Here is an 18727-nt window from a genome sequence, read left to right as displayed (position 1 = left end):
AAAAAGCCATTCTTTAGCAATATCTTAACTCCTAATATTTAAGACAGTAACTGTGCAATACAGAGCATTACCAAGTACCATTTTTACAAAGAACTTAAAGGATTTCTTACTTGTTGTCCTTGAAGATATCCATTAAGAAATCTTGACTGATACTTGGAAACATCTCAAAAAGTTGCTTCTCCTTTAGTTTAGCTGCACAGTCTTTTCTAGCCATACAAGGAACACGATTCTACCCATAAGACAAAGGAAAAATATTAAAAGTTCTTGATTAGAACAAAATACAGTAACAGAGGAGCCAATCTAACCTGGCTGTTATTTAAGATTTCAAACAATACCTACTCAGTAGTTATGCACCCACAGCAAAGACAACATGCCAATGTCAGCTGCCACACTGACTTGATGAGAATAAAGCAGGAACAGGTGAGTTGTATTACACTGTACTGTATGTTGTATTATATTGTACAGTACTCTGCAGTCATTTGAAGTAACGCAGCTGGAGCTCCCTCACAACGGACAAAGCAAAACGAGGATTTTTTTAGGAGGAATTTAAATTTTGGAATGCATTCCCTGCTAGTCTCTCTAGTCCAGTGGTGAGCTTGCACAAAGTCCACTATCTATACTGAGGGCCTGGGGTTGAAACAAGATCTTATTATTAAACAGCGTAAACAAATTTGGTTTGGTTTATCTGAAGCTGTATTGTAATAAATACTCATATTGTGAAGTCATGCTGAGAAGAAAACCATAATTATAGCCCAGAATAAATTGGACTGATCATTCCAGCACTCAGATTTGCTAAAGTGGTCAGAACAAAGCCAAGCTGCACATATCCAAACTGTAAATAAAGCTGTGAGCATCACAGTTGTTATTATCAGTAAGCCACAGTCGTTATTATCAGTAAGCAGTTCAAAGAAAGAATCCACAAGCCATTCTTTCGAAGGACAGGCTAAACCATCCAACTTCCTATACCAGCAAGAACAAAGCTCCTCTTCTTTAGGACAGCTACTTATCAGACAGTAACAAACAAGAATGCCTGTTCCAAGGAGCTGCCGGACAGTAGAGGGCATATTACACACAGGCCAACCAGCCAGGGTATGGGAACTGTGTGGAAGATACAGAATTATCCAAAATCTTTTACAAAATTACTCTTTTCTGACAAGTGGGTACAGAAACCTGTTTGAGGTTAACCTCACGTACTTATTTTAATGTCTCATCTGTTAGGAATGTTGTGGGTTCTCCTTACAAAAAAATACTAAAATCAATCTACTTCTAAGCAAATAAGGCAGAGAGCTAATTAAGAACAATTAAGAACTTTTTTTGATATTGCTTTACCAGTAAGTGTGGGAATTCACACTGATCTTTGGGTTTAGGTGAGCAATCAGAAAAACAGATCAAACAAACTCAAATGCTAACCTGGAGAGTGAAATGCGCCGTGATCTGTTTGTGAAACAACCAAAACGTTACATTTTAAAATGAGATTTTTTTTAAAAGGGAAACATCTACCACAAGCAAACTCCTGTATCATCATGATCAACAATCCCGACTGGCATGCATTTGTCTCAGGCATTTAGGCTGAAATCAGCAGCACAAAGATGAGTCACCAGATAAGACATACTCTGGTTCATTAATAGTAATGAATTTAAACTGCATTAAAAATGGTGCTATCCATACCAGGTCTTGTTTCTCCTGCATAGCTATTTCTTCAGAAATTATTTGTCTGAGAGAAACTTTCTGAATCTGAGCATTCCAGTGATCCATAAAAGGAAAAACTTCTGATGTTGCTGGGTTTTTAGTCTGTATGTTGTTAGATGAGCCAGATACCCAGCTCATTTTTTTCTTCTGTATTCTACTGTCTGCAGTCTGAGATAACAGCATTTCTGAGTCATCTGTATCTATCTGCTGAATCACAGTAGGACCTTCACAGCAATAAAAATGAGAAGATAAATAAAACAGTTATTAGCTTATTTATACACACAAAGCCAAAATAATTAAGTTTTTCAACCTAGAGGGATTGGGTTTTGTTAAAACATTAATATGAATGCTAAAACAGAAAGCAACACATTGTTTTCACCTTCCTCATTCTATTTTCTGAAGACTGCCTGATGGTCTTCATCTATTTTGTAAAAGAAAAGCAAAACTATCTGACTCCCTCACCAAATTTTCAAGTACCAAGACATATCTTACAGCCCTTAACCATCCTCCACGCCCACTAAAGTGGGGAGGTTTGTTTCTTTTTATAAGTGAATTATTGACTCATGTGTTTACATGTTTACCTGCCTTTCCTCTACAACTCAAGGACAGATGCTTAACAAATCTGCCAACTTAACACTTCTAGAAGTTAATGCAAACAGCGCTGTTTGGTCATTGCAAGCCAAATCTCCACCCAGGTCCCATGCAAGAGTAGTGGGTTCTGCTGTAGGGGGACATTTCTTCTGGGAGCTGAATGAAAACTGAATTGCCAGAGATCTCAACTTTGAACAAGGCATAGATCTTCATGCTATCAATTCCTCCGGCAAAGACAACATGTGAACGATGTTGTACTATAGAATCATAGAATAGTTAGGGTTGGAAAGGACGTTAAGATCGTCAGTTCCAACCCCCCTGCCATGGGCAGGGACACCTTGCACTAAACCGTGTCACCCCAGACTCCATCCAACCTGGCCTTGAACACCGCCAGCGATGGAGCATTCACAACTTCCTTGGGCAACCCATTCCAGTGCCTCACCACCCTCACTGTAAAGAACTTCTTCCTTATATCTAATCTAAACTTCCCCTGTTTAAGGTATTTCTGACCTTCTTTCCCTCACCTACAAGAATCTCACTCTGCTAGTAATTCTCTGGCTGCACCTTTTCTTGCTTACAGAACAGAATTCTGTGGGATTACAGAAGTCCTACCAAACGCTGTGTGATCCAGGCAGAGCTTCTTTTTAAGTTCTCTGAAGTACACAAAATGATCGGCTTTTTCCTTGCATCTACCTAGGGCTAGTTATTCTGCTTATAATTAACTTCCTTTCCCCCACACTCCTCTGTAAGAGAATGCTAAATGGAACCCAGAGCAATAAATAAAAGCTTAGCTTAATAAATGAACCCATCATTTTTGCATCAGACAAAATATTTGCAAACTTACTGAAGTTTCAAAGAATTAAATATTTTTATAATGAGAATTAAGTATTTTTACAAGTAAGAGAAATACATCACTTACCTTCTGCAGACAACTTACATGATTCATCTCTCCTCCGACGCTTCTAAATAAAAACAGTAAAACTATGAATGTTAGAAGTAAGCTATAAATTTTGCAGTGAAACTTTGCAAGTGTTAGCTTCTAAGTAAACCAGCTTCGAAATAATGTCTCACAGGATTTCTCAAAGATTGGATATTTTAAGAAAAATTATTATGAAGTTTAAAGGATAGAACTATCTTTCAAAAAATATATCAAGCTAGAGCAACATGCCCCACTGCTAAGATTTCATAACCTTAATTAAATAAACCAAACAAAAATTTCGCCAAAAAGCATTCAGTTTCATAAGGCTATGAAGGAAGGGAGGTCAGAGAACTCTTCTCAATTAATGTACATGGAGATGTTTTGTATATATAATTATCCATAGAGGAACTCTTCTTACATGTCAAAAAGCCAGCAATTATTTTTGGCCAGTGGAATTTTTGATCAATCTTGTAGTGAAATTGTGCATTATGATCCTTCTTTTTTAAGAACCTTGGCTTCATGATGAGGCACTCATGACATGCAGTTTCTTCATCCCTTAAACTGTCTTAAACAGCTCTGATGATTACGACATGACGAGCTGATACACTCCACATATTTCACAAACTACCACTGTATTTTATCATTGTTTTACATTTTATCATACTTTTATCTTACACATTTAGACTAACACATAAGGAGACAAATGGTCTGACCCAGCACAAGCGTGCCACACCACATCATAAGCAAGAAATCTACTAACCAGAACAGATTCTTTCCATTTTTCATGAATCACTTTGGCCAAATTCAGATCAATATGAACCACACAATCCTCAACAGTTAGTGATCCTTATGGAAGAAAGAAAATACATTTGTTAAAGCGTTCTATAAAAACTTATCTAAGCAATTAAAATGCAGTAGCCTAGACTTGTTAATTTGAATTCTGGAGATTCTGCACAAACTGTCATACCTGAAAAAAACCTCAGCAACTGCCAAGATAAAATAAATAAATAGATAAATAAATATATTAAGCATTCCACACAGAATCCGTTATCTGTGTTCAAAAACTCTGACAGGGTAGGAAAAACCAAGTTAACATGAATTGTATGTTCCTACATCTTCCTTTTTTCCATTTTTCTATCAGAACCTTCTTTTACAAAGCCACTGGTAATTTATAGCCACAGTTTCATTCGTGAAACTGTGATTCCCTCTGTTTTATTGTAATCCACATGCAACTGCTTTTATGGAACACAACATACTCGCCACTGCCCAACAGCAGTCACAAGCCTCCTTTCATACACACAAATTCAGAGAAGTAAACTCCAAGTAAGCCCTCTAATTCTACAGAAAATAGCAGGAATTATCATGGTATCATGATACTTTTTTTCCCTAAAAGATCTTTCTGATAATGTTTCTCATCCTTTCAAAACTAAAAAGGCAAGAAGTACATACATATCATAAGGCATAATTCAGACACAACACCTTTCTGCTACCAAAACCAAACATCTTTTTTTTTTTTTTGGAGGAGGCATGGAAGGCAAAGAGGCCAGCAGTCAAACCACCTATAAATGAGGTATCCAGGGTTTCACGTCAGGTAATCTTCAGGAGAAAAAGAGAAAGAAAGAAAAAAGAAAAAAAGAGGGGGAAGGAGGCAAGGGGAGAGAACAAACAAGCTATATATTCCCTGTGTTTTCTTCCTTTTTCTATCAGTCTTTAGCTTCTGTGATGCATGTTCAAGCTGCTTACAGCTTCCTTCATCACAGTCTCTCAGAATCTGAATATAGGCTCAAAGCCTATTGCTCAAAATGCAAATAAGCCAATATATTTTCTTATGATTTTAAAGTACGTGCATGTACAAAAAGACAAGGGCAGAAGGCAGCACTACTGCATCTATATTTTATGCCACACTTAGTTCAGTTTCATTTTTGGATTAACAGCAGCAAACAACAGCATCATGAGGAATTGTGTAAACCCATTCCCTAAAAACCAAGCATGAAGCGAAAAAAGCATAGGCAAAGGAAGAAAGGTTTTCTCACCCAAACTGAGAGGGTTTGTTGTTTGGATTTGGGTTTTTTTTTTTTACATAAAAATATGGATACAGTTATGCCCATACCTGCATCAATGCCAACAGGCCCAAATATTTCTTTCAATTGGAGTGCCAGTTCAGGAGGTAACGTTAGTTCTAAGCAATCTATATTGAAGGCTGCACGTGATGCTGGTATAGGACTTTGTATGCTGGTTTTGGCCTCATCCCTGCTTTGAGTTTCAATTTCTTCTTTACCACATATCTCTTCGGAACTCCCCTGGGTTTCCAGTTCTTCATCATTCCTAAGATCGACCAGAGGTGCATGATCCACTTCCAGTAACGAAGCCATCACTTTGGAATTCTCTGCATTGCTTTCTGAAGGGTTACTGTCACTCTCGTTATTTAATTCAAATTTCAAATTGGTAGAAGTTGTGTTAGGACCATGAGGCAGAGTCATGGGTACACAGAAACCTCCATCAAGTTGTGAGACTAATGGCTTATTTATATGTTCTTCAAAAGGACTCTCAGCTTCTACCTTCTGCTTTCCTGAAACGAATGGCTCAACGATACCTGCTGCTGAGCTGCCTGCGTCAGTTCCAGGGGCTGCATCTCCACAATTCTTCAGTTCTGACGAATCCTTCAGTGAGGTAGCAGTCAATGCGTCAGACACATCAACATCTGTCACAGTTGCCTTGGCAGCTCGACTTTCTGCAATGCTGAGTGATGAGCTCTTATCTTCTGAAGGCTCAGAGATATCAACAGCCCCAATTATTTGCGACATTTGTTCGCAGTCCTTGAGATTCTCACCATAGTTTCTACTTGCCTTGAAATCAAGGTCTGCAACAACTGGCTCAGCTTCTCTTACTTGAAAGCATTCGATGCCAACATCTTTGCGTAACTTTTCATCAGAGTCTAAGAGCAGACCTGTGGCCCAGTCTATGTCTTTGTTACATCTTTCATACAGATCTTTCACAGCTTCAAATGAAACAGAATCAAAGAGCTTACATAGCATATTTAGCTTTTCAGACTCATCAATATTGATAAGCTCACTTTCTTCCACAAATGTACTTTTATCATACATAACTCGATAGGGAATTTTTTCCTGAGAATCTGAAACAGTATTTACATCTTTGGGTTTGAAGCCATCTAGTCTGCCATGCAATACTTTGGTAGTCTCAGGAAAAAGCATTTTCTTTTCTAACCTCCACAGGAGAGCAAAGTCCTGTGATTCAGTCTGTGAATGGCTACTTTTTTGCCTACATGAGCACGCATCCTGTTTCTCTTCTGCGCCATTAAGCACTGACAAGTATTCCTCTTCTTTGGGATGGGGCAAATTGTTATTTGTAAAAGTGAGGGCTAATTTGTGATGTTTCCTCATTCTCTTATTTTGCTGGGTTTTTTTCTCACCTACTGTTTCACTAGCCTCTGTTTCAGGTTGGTGCATATGCAAAGTCTCTGCATCCGGTTGCTCTGCAATGTTCACAGGTGTCCCATGAAGCACATCCACAGTCTCAAGAGCATTTCTGTTAATGTCACCTTCAGCATTTCTATCTTCATTGGACTGATTTAGATCTGTCTTTCTCATTCTCCTTGACCTTTGCTGTCTCTGTTCTAATGAGCCCGCAACAGGCCAATGTCCTATCATTTGCAACTGTGGTATAACTTTATCTGAACTAACAGAGAAACAGCCAGAGGCTAGATTTTCTTCCTCATGTCCTTTTTCAACAGTACAGGTCCCAGGCAGGCCTGCTTGCTCTTTACATAACTCAGGATTCTGCTGACTGGGAGTTTTACCTTCCTTATCACTCTTCAGAGAAGATTTTTCTAGTCTTCTAGCTCTTTTGACTCTCTGTCCCATTGTTTGTTCTACAGGCCAGTCACCCAGAAAGTTCAGTAGTTCTGGTTTTCCTGACGTGCCAAAAGCTGAACTGCTTGGTTCTGCTGTGTTACTACTTTCTGTTGATTTTGGTTCTGTACATATTTGGCCAGATTGTTCAACTTCAGTTTGAACTTTGAGAATGTTGTTATCACTGTGCTCCTCAGCTCCTCCTGTATGCAAGGACACAGTCTCTTCAGTCATGGTCACATTGATCTCATCCTTTTCTGTTTCAGTATTTTTTCCTAGTTTTTCTCCCTTTTCTTCTTTCTTCTCCAAGGGCAGTTCTTTTTCTACACAATCTGACAAATAAACATCCAAGTCATCTTGAACAGTGCTGTTCTCAGAGTTGTGTTCCACTGAGTTATTTTCAATTTCTTTTCCCTCTTTATGAAGATGTTCAGGATCATGGTTACTTTCTAATGTTAAAGAAGTACTGGGAAAAGTTTTATCATCTTCAGCTAATTCAAGAGGCCCCAAATCTGAAGCAAAAGGTTCTTCCTTTACATCAGAATGTAATGCTCTGAAAGACAAATTCAAATAAAAGATAAACCCATTTCAAACCTCCTTCAAGCACTTGTCCACATTTTCAATTTTGGCTTGACTATTTAATATTTTCAAATTACAGACCAGAAACCACCTTTTAGGACACTAATCATCCAGCTGGAGATCTCTAATGAGAGGAAAGCAAATTTAAGATGACTTAGCCCCAACCTCAATACTCCTTTATAAAAAAGGAGCTAAGCAATGCAGAACTTCCCTTGCTAAGTATCCCTTTCTTACTTCAGCATGGGGTTAAGAATACTTTCTTAAAAGTATATTTTCTCCCATTCCCAGCATTCAGTTATGTACTGAAGCACACTGGCTCATGCTCAGTGGCTGTCAATCAGCACCCCCAGGTCCTTTTCCGTCAAGCAGCTTTCCAGCCACTCTTCCCTAAGCCTGGAGCATTGCCTGGGCTTGTTGTGGCCCAAGTGCAAGACCTGGCACTTTGCCTTGTTGAACCTCATATCATTGGCCACAGGCCATTAATCCAGACTGTTCGGATCCCTCTGCAGAGCCTCCCTATCCTTCAGCAGATCAACACTCCCACCCAACCTGGTGTTGTCCGCAAATTTACTGAGGGTGCACTCGATACCCTCATCCAGATCATCAATGATGAAGTCAAACCACACTGGCCCTAACACTGAGCCCTGAGGGACGCCACTAGTGACCGGCTGCCAACTAGTGACACCATTTACCACCACTCTCTGGACTCTACCATCCAGCCAGTTTCCAACCCAGCAAAGAATCCACCTATCCAAGCCATGAGCAGCCAGTTTATCCAGGAGAATGCTGTGGGAGACAGTGCCAAATGCTTTACTTAACCCCAAATAGACAATGTCCACAGCCGCTCCCTCATCAACCAGGTGGATCACCTTATCGTAGGAGACCAGGTTGGTCAAGCAGGACCTGCCCTTCATGAACCCATGCTGACTGGGCCTGATCCCTCCATCTTCCCGCACGTCTTTATGATCTCACTTAGGATCATCTGCTCCACGACCTTCCCCAGCACTGAGCTCAGGTTGACAGGCCTGTAGTTTCCAGGGTCTTCCTTCCTGCCCATTTTGGAGAGAGGTGTCGCACTGGCCAACCTCCATCCTCTCAAACCTGCCCACTAGACCAGGACTGATGATAGATGATGGAGAGTGGCTTAGCAAGCTCCTCTGCCAGCTCCTTCAGCACTCTTGGGTGTAACCCATCCAGCCCCATAGACTTGTGTGTGTCCAAGTGGAGCAGGAGGTCACGAACCATTTCTTCCTGGATTATGGGGACTTCAGTCAGCTCCCCATCTCTGCTATCTAACTCAGGGAACTGAGTACCCTGAGGATGGCTGGTGTGACTATTAAAGACTGAGACAAAGGCAGCATTAAGTACCTCAGTCTTTTCCTCAGCCTCAGTCACTAGGTTTCTCTTAGTTTCACCCAGGACAGGATGGAGGTTCTCCGTGGCCCTCCTTTTATTGCTAACATATTTGTAAAAGTAGTTTTTATTATCTTTTATGGCAGTGGCCAGATTTAGTTCCAGCTGTGCCTTTGCCTTTCAAATTTTCTCCCTGCATAACCTAAAAATGTCCTTGTACTCCTCCTGGGGCGACAGGCCCTCTGTTCCTCTCAGGGTGGAGTCACCAACCACAACCAATTATTTTTTTTCCTAGTAGAGCTGGTCATGATACAAAGCGTTCTCTGACTCTTCCATGGCGACTCCTCCAACCTGGATGATCCCTTATCTACTTCATCATCTTTCTCATTTTCCTGATGCTCAAATACCTCCAATCTGTTGTAGAGGGGTACTTGGGAAGGTGACATAACCTGGGGGGTAATACGCTCTCTACATGAGGAGTAACCTGTTTCCAACCTCCCCTATCTCGTAGGTCCACTCCATCTGTCTGGTGTCAAGAGGGTAGGGGATCCTTAATTTCTTTTGTTTTGGGTGGCTCGCTTGCTTCTCTCAGGGATGGTAGAGCACAGTTCCACCAGTTTCAAAAACATTAAGCATGCAAAACCCAAATTAAATAATAACTACAAAAAAAACTTGATTTCCTATGCATTATTATAAAGCATATACAGCATTATTCAGATTAGCCACTATAAAATAGTCACACATACAACTAACATAAATGGAGACAAGTCTGAACTAAATATACTGAGAAGCAAGTAGATAACTCGTTTCTACTGCACAAAGAATTCTACCGCAAAAACATCATCTCATATCAACACACAGCCTCAGAAATTGTAATTTGGGACTACATTCTTCTGAAAAGCATTTTACAGATTTTAAGTGTTTTCTACCTACAACATACATCCAATAGCATGTTTCCGAGATACAAGAAAATCAATCAAAACACAGACATGGGGAGGAAAGTTGCCTAAATCACTTGACTGCTCATTTCTAGAAATCCTGAAATTCTTATAAATTAAGAAAACTATGTAGTGTATTTCTTTTTATTATTTAACTATTTTTTTAATGCATTCACTGTTCAACAGCATTATCCAGCTCCCACTGCTAAGAAGTTTGAATTTTTAGCCTTTTATGTGAGACTACAAAGCTAGTATAAGAATCTAACCTAGAGCTTTCCTCCTGACAAGGATCTTCACTCCAACCAGCAGCTTCTGCTTTGTCTGGGACTGAAGAATCCAATACTGAACTAACAGTAAGGCAGTGTTCATACCGCTCCAACATTCTTTTGATCTTTTCTTTAGACACACCGTGAATGTTTCGCCTATGCATATAAAAAAAACAAAAAAAACAAAAAAAACAAAAAACATTTCAGATTTTTATATTACAATGAGAGAATAATTTAATAATAATTTAATTATGATAGGTTTATAGCAAGACTAACCAGAGATTTCAGGGGGACAGAGCAAAAGCTGTGAAACAGCAGTTCTTTCTGTATCGGTGCACTAAGGCACTCCACATCGGGTGCCTCAGACAAACTGCTGCTCCAATTCTCCACCCCACCTGGTGGCCCTGTTCTGCAAGAGGATGTTTTGCTTAATACTAAAACCTAAAACTGTACCAATAATGCATCTTCTTCAAACCAGTACCAGAAACACACCCTATCAGAACCTGACAGTGATGCAGGATATCAAACTGGGTATGGAAGATTCCTGAATTAACTCTTCCTTCTTTGGTTTTGCTAAGAACTCCTTGAGCCTTGAGGAAAACCTATTCACTTATTATTTTGGTCACGCTTTGGCTGGAAATTTTCAGTGACTCTGTTGAACACCAACTAGGAATATGCTCTGCAGCAGTTCCACCTAGAACAAGTGAATCCTGCCAAGGATGACAAAACAGAAATTGAAGGTACAGGAGAAAATGTTTAAGTTCTATTTTAGGAGAGAAAATAATCTTCCTTACCACACTTGAAAAGTGGCCAACCTTAAGCTAGGCATGCAAATTCAGATGACAACAGATACTATGAAATCACAAAACAACTTATGTTGAAAGGGACCCCTGGTGGTCACACAGTCCAACCTCCAATTCAGAGGAAGTATAGCTAGATTAGGTTGCCCAGAGCTTTGTCTTGTCAAATTTTGAATATCCTCAATGACTGAAAGTCTCCCAACTCTCTGGGCAAACTCTTTCAGTGTGTGACCACCCTCAAAAGAAAAAAACAAAACCAAAAAACGATCAAAGAAAAGCCAAAAACTCACTTGCTTTATGTAATCAAAATTTCCAAAGTTCCAACTGAATTATGCTTGTTTTGCCCTATCCCTGCACAATTCTTGGAAGAGATCTTTTTAGTGTTCTCTGTGACCTCTCAAAAGATAGCTGAAGATGACAACATGGTCCTTCCTTAATGTTCTCTTCTTAAGGCTGAACAAAGTATTCTTGCTCAATTCAGTATCATCTGCCAATCTGCTGAGAGTGCATTCTGTTCCAGTATCCAAGTCATAAACAGAAGATTAAATCGTGGCGGCCCTAGCATTCATCCTAGAGGGACATCAGCCTCCTCTTGGACTTTGGACCCTTTGAACCTGGCATCTAGCCAATTTCCTAGGTACATATTATTCACTTACATAGGGTTACATCTTGCCCATTTTGGCTCTAAGTAATGGCTCTATGACTGTGTAGAAGGTCCTGCTAAAGAGAAGGTAAACAATAATGGTGATGTACAGGGGTTTATCCTTCTCACGAGACGCTGATTGCCTTAAACTCAGTGACAGCAGAAACATTTCAAGTAAGGCAACAGACCAGCCAGATGCAAAAACAGTCCCAACCTGACATCATTTTGTAACCTCAGGAACCCAAAGGAGTAGTCACTGTACCTTAAATGCAAAAGAATTGCAATCATGAAAACATTACATAATATCTATTGCTAATAGTATCTTTTGTATATAGTTAGAAAAAAGTGACAGGGGAATAATCTCAAAATACATATAAAATCCCACAAAAGTTAATATTGTAGAAAAAAATTATTATTGAAAAGACACTTGATATCACAAAAATCTTGACTACCTCACCAGCCACTGTACTAAGCGGTATCTTTTTAAAAATCATAGTCTGTGAAAGATATACAATCTAATATTAAATTCTCCTTTATAGTCTTACCTTTCAAGTTCTTTGGGTTTAAACTTCCACCATGTGCCTGGTTCTCGGAACACAACTTTGTATTTGAACTGCTGAGCCTAAATAAAATAGATAAAAACCAGAACAAGCCACATCACCCATTTCTTATTCCTGTGAAAAAGCACACAACATGTATAGCCTGCTTCTTTAAAACTGGTTTTAGTGCTTTTCAAAACCAATTAAACATTTGGAATAACACACTTCTGTTCAGTGTTGTACTTCTGATCATATAAACAGAGATTTTTAAAAACATGTATATGCATCTCTTACTGTAAAACTAGATGTGTGTCATGATCACAAAAACAAACAAACAAAATCATTATTTTATATTACCCCTTTGAATGTTCTACCTCCTGAGTCAAGACTGAAGAACTTCTCCTCTTGCCAGGGACAGTATGCACATCTCCAAGAGAGAGAAAAGCTCACTGCTTACATTCAGAGCTGACCAAATGCAAGCCAGTTCCAAAGCTAGCAATTCAGTGACATTAACACAGTTACTGTGGACAGCATCCTGCCATATGGGAAACTTGAGTGGGCTGTAAGTAAATGGTCCTTACATGGTCTAGTCTCATCGTGACAGAAAAGGAACCCAAAGTCTAATCAGGAGAAACACTGCGAATACTGTGCCACTTCTCTCCGTTCCTGTTTTCAGAAATAAATCTTATTACCTTACCAAACCCTGCACTTCCTGGAAGAACTTTGGTTATATCTTTATTTCACTATACAGCAAAATGTAGGACTTAATTTATGAAAGAACTGTTAATCTGACAATTATTAATAAATGCAAGGATAATAAAATAAAAATTCTATTAATAAAATTATCTGCGTTAAGTCCCACTGAATTATCAAAGACAATCCATTACCACATGCAGCATACATAGAGTATCTGCTCAAAACCTGGCAGTTCTACGTACTACACTCTCTAATGTGTTTCTGTACCATGGTAGGAGAAATCTGCCTCTATGTCATATTTAGGATGAAACTAAGACTGCGTTTTCAAGTTTCACGGAGCATCAAACATCATTCATTAATTAGTGCTGATTATATTTTAAAAGTAGCTTATAATTTTACTGATCATATGAAAGAGGAACAGAATTCAGTTTCCACAACAATATTCATTTTTGACCCCAAGTACAAAGCACTTGGTTTTGTCACTTGGAAACTAGGCCACGTCAATACTCAGACGCGCACAGAATACGACACTGGGTAATATGATTCCATGTAACACTTTTTTTTGACTCCAGACTTCCTTGTGGAGCAACAGCTAGACTGAGAAAGACAATCTCATTTTAAAACATATGTTGTTGCCATGCTGGTCAATAATCCCTTTTCACATTGATCAAACTGTAATACTAACCAAAGTAACATAAGGCTTCATCTCCCATGCTTGTATGTTTGTGTTGTCTATTATTATGGGAGAGATTCTCATTTCAAATGCTTCTTTGGCTGAAAGACACACATGTACAAAAGAACATGATATAGTTAATTTCACTATAAAAGGGTGGACATATAACATTTATACTAATTCTCTAAATTTGTTGTATTTTATAAAGTAGATAATCCATAATGATTAACCACTGTGTAAAGAACTCTCGTCACAGCTTGATCTGTTTCAAGGCCCTCTTTTTTTCAGAAATGCCCCCCTCACGTGTAAAGCTACTAATACAGTATTATTCTTCTGAATTAACACATGTATGATAATCAAGGAATGAAAATGCAGATGTAAAACGCACCAAGATGACTAATCAATCAGTAAATTCAACTAAAAAACCTGTATGATCACCTTAAAGTGGACTTCTTTGTTGCATACAAAATTCTTGACTTTATAGCAGTCTTAAGATTAGTCCACTCTGTAAAACTATACAAAATATGAAAAAGCAAAAGAATTATTGTAGTTTAAATACACAGCAATGAAACGTTTAGAATCACTAGCTTTGAGATACAGCACAATGTTTCTGTAGCTATGTTACAGTATGTCTGAACAACTGAAGTTATCGTTGATTCCTACATTTATTAACCCGTTTCTCTACTAGTTAGAAATTTGACAGTAGAAAAGTGAGCATGGTTCAAATTTAGCAAATAAAAGCTTAAAAATAGTTGTTCTGTGGTAAGTTTAGTGGGAGTCAGTATCAAAAAATACACCAATTACGGAAAGGAGAAAAAAAAGTTTATTTCTTCTGTCTTGCTTTTATAATTTTGTTTTAAATTTGCCAATGATTTAGTGCTTAAAAGAAAAAAATAATCAAGAGCAGGAAATGATCTGTGTAAATGTTATTTGTATCTACATCCTCATTACTTATTGCATATGCATATATAATGGCTCATTTCAGAAGAAATATTTCTGGGAGATGGTACAGATTACCACTCCAGAAACAGGACACTAGCATGACGAAATCTGAAGGCAAAACAATCTTTTGACAAAGACACTGGCATTTTCAATTTCATGGACAGATAATAAATGGACAGATGATTTCTGGGTCTGTGCTCATATTCTTTTTCCACACACATATTAAAAAATACTTCTACGATGGCATAAATGCTTGTCCTGTGAAACAGGCATTACAAGACAGGCAGCTTTTAAAACAGCGCACAAGCATTGAACTGTAAAGGAGCAAGCTAATCCCTTATTTATTGCTCACCTCGTTTCCTGTTCCAGTCATGTGCTTCCCCTAAGCAACTGGGATCAAATTGGTATTGTCCATATTTATAAAAGTAATCATCAGTACTAAGAATGACTCCACCTGGGTTATCCTCAAGTAAAGTCCTGTGAAAGATAAAGAAGTAAATAGCTTTTCCCACTTCTCCTCCCCAGGCCTGTTATCTTCTACCATACACACATGTATTTAGCATCTTGCACAAAAGCATCTTGCGCAAAACTGAAATTACTTGGAATGGAAGCAGTAAATTTAAGTAAGGGGGAAGAGGAGGGGGGTTGGAAATCACCCTCCAGGCAAAGGTGATATATAATAATTTTCCTCCTTTTCCAAAGGCTGAAGGTACCTAGGGGAAAGAGTTGACAGAGGTTCCCTGTGAGTCTCATTTCAAAACAACAAGGGAGTTATTTTTCCATGTACATCTAGTGACACACTTTCACACTGACAAATACATGCACAGTATTAATTGCACCCAGTATTTCAGGTGCCAGCCAGAGGAGTCTAAGCTCAAGCTAGGCTTTTGGAGAGTCATAAAAGAAATCAAGAATTCAACTCAAGAAGCTCCACACGTACTACTTACACAAAAGAATTCCAACAGTGGAAAGGGAGTTTCTGCCTATAAAGAGCTGGCATATTTCCATTCATGTTATTGGAAGGGAACACTTGAAATGAACAGGGACTGGAAGAACACAGCAGACCTAATACTAATGCAGTGATCCTCTGGTGACACAAACTCCTTTGGCCAGTGACAGCAGTTAAAGCTAACCCTTCCTATTTCAATTTCCTCTAGAGATCAAGGAGCTGCGAGCAACTTAGCTCTTGACGATTACTGGTACTCATCATGCTGCATGTACCATGGAGCTGGTGATTAGGGTATAAGCATAACTATTTACAAATGTCAGACAACTGTCTCTGCCTGCACTAAATCCTGTTCACAATTAAACAATTCCTTTTAGAAACTCACAATATAGATGGTCTACCTTGCCAAATATGATTTTCCTGATCCTGGAACACCTCTGAGAAGAACAAGTACTTGACCTATAAGGTGCATCCTTTTTCTCGTCATATGACAAACGGGTGACTGCTGTGCTTGCGAGAGGTTCAATTTGGAGTTTCTATCTTGATTTGCCCATACCTTCAGAGAAAGGTTGCTATCCCAGGCATTTGAAACCACTGGAGAGGAAAAACAATGTTCTTTTTCTGAAGTCCTATAATCTGAAACAGGTCTCCACTGCCCTGGACTGGCAGCCACAGGAGTTACAAAGCTGTGACTTCCACTGGATGGATAAAACACGGGAGCCATGAGATTCCAGTGTTGTTGAGGTTGACATGATGGTGGGGAAAAACTTAAGTTATAACCCTGCTGAGTTTGCTGCAAATCTACAGGTTCTGGTGTTTTGAAACTGGATGTTTCAAGAGAGACATATGCCTCTGGAAGAGAGGTACTCTGGTGGCTGTTAAAGGCAGTCACTACCTCTTCATGCTGTTCCAGGCATCTTGAATTAGGATTTCCAGTGACAGCTACTTCAAGTTCCAGAGGTCTTTGGGAGGACTCACCAGAAGCAGCAGTCACACTTTTCTGATCCAAAACAGTATCTTGTGTCTGATCAGAATTTCCACAAGGTATTTCTCCATTGGGTTGTTTAAAGACTTCAGAAGCCACATCATGCTGAGGATGTACTTCTGACAAATTGGAATCTTCCTGTATTTGTGCAGAAGTGTCAGATGCAGCTGGTGAGCTTGTATGGACACTTAGCTGACTCACTGGTGGCTGAGAACAGCAGAAGTTTTCTAAAACCTCATTATTTGTCCCTGTCTGCTGTGGAAAAAGTACAAGGCTGCAACCTGAAACAGATTTTTCCCACTCCGGAAATTCGTTAAAGCCATCGTGTTCCACAGAGTGCTTATGTACTATTTGGTCATTTGCAGAATTGGGCAATCCATCACTCAAGCTATATCTCTGAGAGGCATTTTCTATTAAGGAGTCCAGTTCTCCAGTCAGCGGCACATCATTTGATAGGACCTCTTCCATTGTTTCTTCAGAATTACTTTGCCCTGCAGTACTTTCCCACCTTCTTTCATTTGCAACAGATCTTTGTTGATTAACAAGAGCTAGCGATGGTGCTACTGAATCAAAACCCAAGGTTTCTGAAGATCCTACTCCTTCAGCATGAGTGGACAGCTCTAGCAGATAATCCATAGCGTTTTCTACTGTTGAATAAGGTAAAGAGAATAAAACATGGTCAACTGAACAAACATAAGCTGATGTGAATGGAGGTTTTTTACTAGAAGGAGTATCTGTCACAGCTAAAGAGACAACCAAAAAACAGTTTACCAATTCATCTTTTAACACACCTTCTGCAACTCCCTTGATCTGTTTCTCATTAGAGGTAAAGGCTGAACTCAATATGGACATACTGCAAAATAATAACCTAATAAGCATATAAATTACTAAGGAAATAATGTCTAAAAATTATTCAGTTTAACTGGAAAAAATATCAGAACTGGGTGTTTAAATGGGTACTTACTTTTAACCTATGTTATATAGGCTAAATAGTGTAAAATGAACTGAAAAACACTACTGAGGACAAAAGAGATAAAAGTACGCAAAATACATTCATTATGGCTAGGCCTAGTTGAAAATATCTAATATAGCCTGAAAAAAACAGTATCTGCATTAATTCTTTGTAAAGCCACCAAAGGGAGTATAGGTTGCCTGTGATCAATGTGAATAAAATTAAAACCTGGCACAAGTATCACCTGGGCCTTAAAACTAAGCTCCTGTTCTTCTGAAAGACACTGTAGCAAAAAGTCGAAGTCTATTAAAATCCAACTCTTTCTGCACACATTAAATAAAATCTTCCTTGTCCTTCCATCTTCTCTACTGTATGAGAGCAACTTATTATTACTCACATGAAAAGATGCTAATCTTTCCATTTTTAAACTCTTGTTAATAATGTAACACAATAATGAACCTAGTGTATTTACTGAATTCTCCAATAAGCCTCTAGATAAATCTGTTATTTTGATAAAGGTAAATCTTATTAAAAGCTCAACGCATGACTCAGTAATTCCATCAATTTTCATTTTAAAAGGAACGACAATCATAGCAACAAACGTGAGAGCGGTATTAAGATATAAACTCTGTGCAATTTAGGTAAAGTAAAAATGGCAATAAATGCAGTCCTTTTAATAGCTACCCAGCTTTCACACATATACAAAATAGCAAACCCTGCCTTCTTTGCAAATACTCTCAGAAAAAACTCAGCTAACCACATCTGATAATATGAATACAGATTGATTGAAATGCTCCATATATGACTTATTCCCCTTCCAAGTAACTCCTCAGATGTTGTAACTCCTTCTGCATCTCATCTCATCCATTATGAGCAAATGAACTTATACACAGAAGAATTTCAAAACCACACAAGCATGGGAAGGACTAGAAAACAGACAAGAAAACAGTCTGCCAGGAGAGGTGGGTATGTAGCTTGGCAGAATACAGAGGAAGAAACATAGTCCAAACGAGGCTGCAGAGAATTCAACATGACAAACAGTATTTATCCTGCAAAAACTAATCCTCAGTGGAGATGACAAGATGACAGTGCAAAATAGAAAGTGAAACAAAAGCTCAATTAAAGTATTTAAGGAAAAGCAAATGCTGCCTGGACCACATATGGTGTACCACTGTCTTAAAAAAAATGTGGTCTAGAACACAGAATACGCCTGCTGCAGAAACAGTTTGTGCATCGACCAGATATGGCACAGAAACTAATTGGAAAAAAAAAAAAAGACGACTCTTCTCACAACTCTGTGACCGCCTGCTGTGTGTCACAGAACAAGCTGCTTAAACTGCACCTCCA

At 38.8% G+C, this 18727-nt stretch overlaps 1 protein-coding gene across 6 annotated transcripts in view; it reads right to left on the bottom strand.

Annotated features, from left to right (window-relative positions):
• N4BP2 (NEDD4 binding protein 2) overlaps nt 1-18727 on the bottom strand; it is a 44036-nt gene that overhangs the window by 11627 nt on the left and 13682 nt on the right. For 3 of the 6 annotated variants that reach the window (XR_003992438.1, XM_030493348.1, XM_030493349.1), the window contains exons 5-14: nt 15845-17075; nt 14850-14974; nt 13568-13656; nt 12193-12269; nt 10205-10360; nt 5310-7621; nt 3960-4045; nt 3200-3242; nt 1669-1913; nt 111-229 (exon numbers count right to left, since the gene is read on the bottom strand). Coding sequence is in view for 5 of the 6 variants with exons in the window: in XM_030493348.1 (XP_030349208.1) it covers nt 111-229; nt 1669-1913; nt 3200-3242; nt 3960-4045; nt 5310-7621; nt 10205-10360; nt 12193-12269; nt 13568-13656; nt 14850-14974; nt 15845-17075 (4483 nt within the window). In the remaining variant the exon portion in view is untranslated. The remainder of the gene's footprint in view (nt 1-110; nt 230-1668; nt 1914-3199; nt 3243-3959; nt 4046-5309; nt 7622-10204; nt 10361-12192; nt 12270-13567; nt 13657-14849; nt 14975-15844; nt 17076-18727) is intronic. The other 3 variants (XM_030493353.1, XM_030493351.1, XM_030493354.1) reach the window with 2 other exon arrangements.

The sequence above is a fragment of the Strigops habroptila genome, chromosome 7 (assembly GCF_004027225.2).
Source record: "Strigops habroptila isolate Jane chromosome 7, bStrHab1.2.pri, whole genome shotgun sequence".
Taxonomy (NCBI): domain Eukaryota; kingdom Metazoa; phylum Chordata; class Aves; order Psittaciformes; family Psittacidae; genus Strigops; species Strigops habroptila.
Note: the sequence above shows the minus strand (reverse complement) of the source record. Positions and strands in the feature narration are given on the sequence as shown.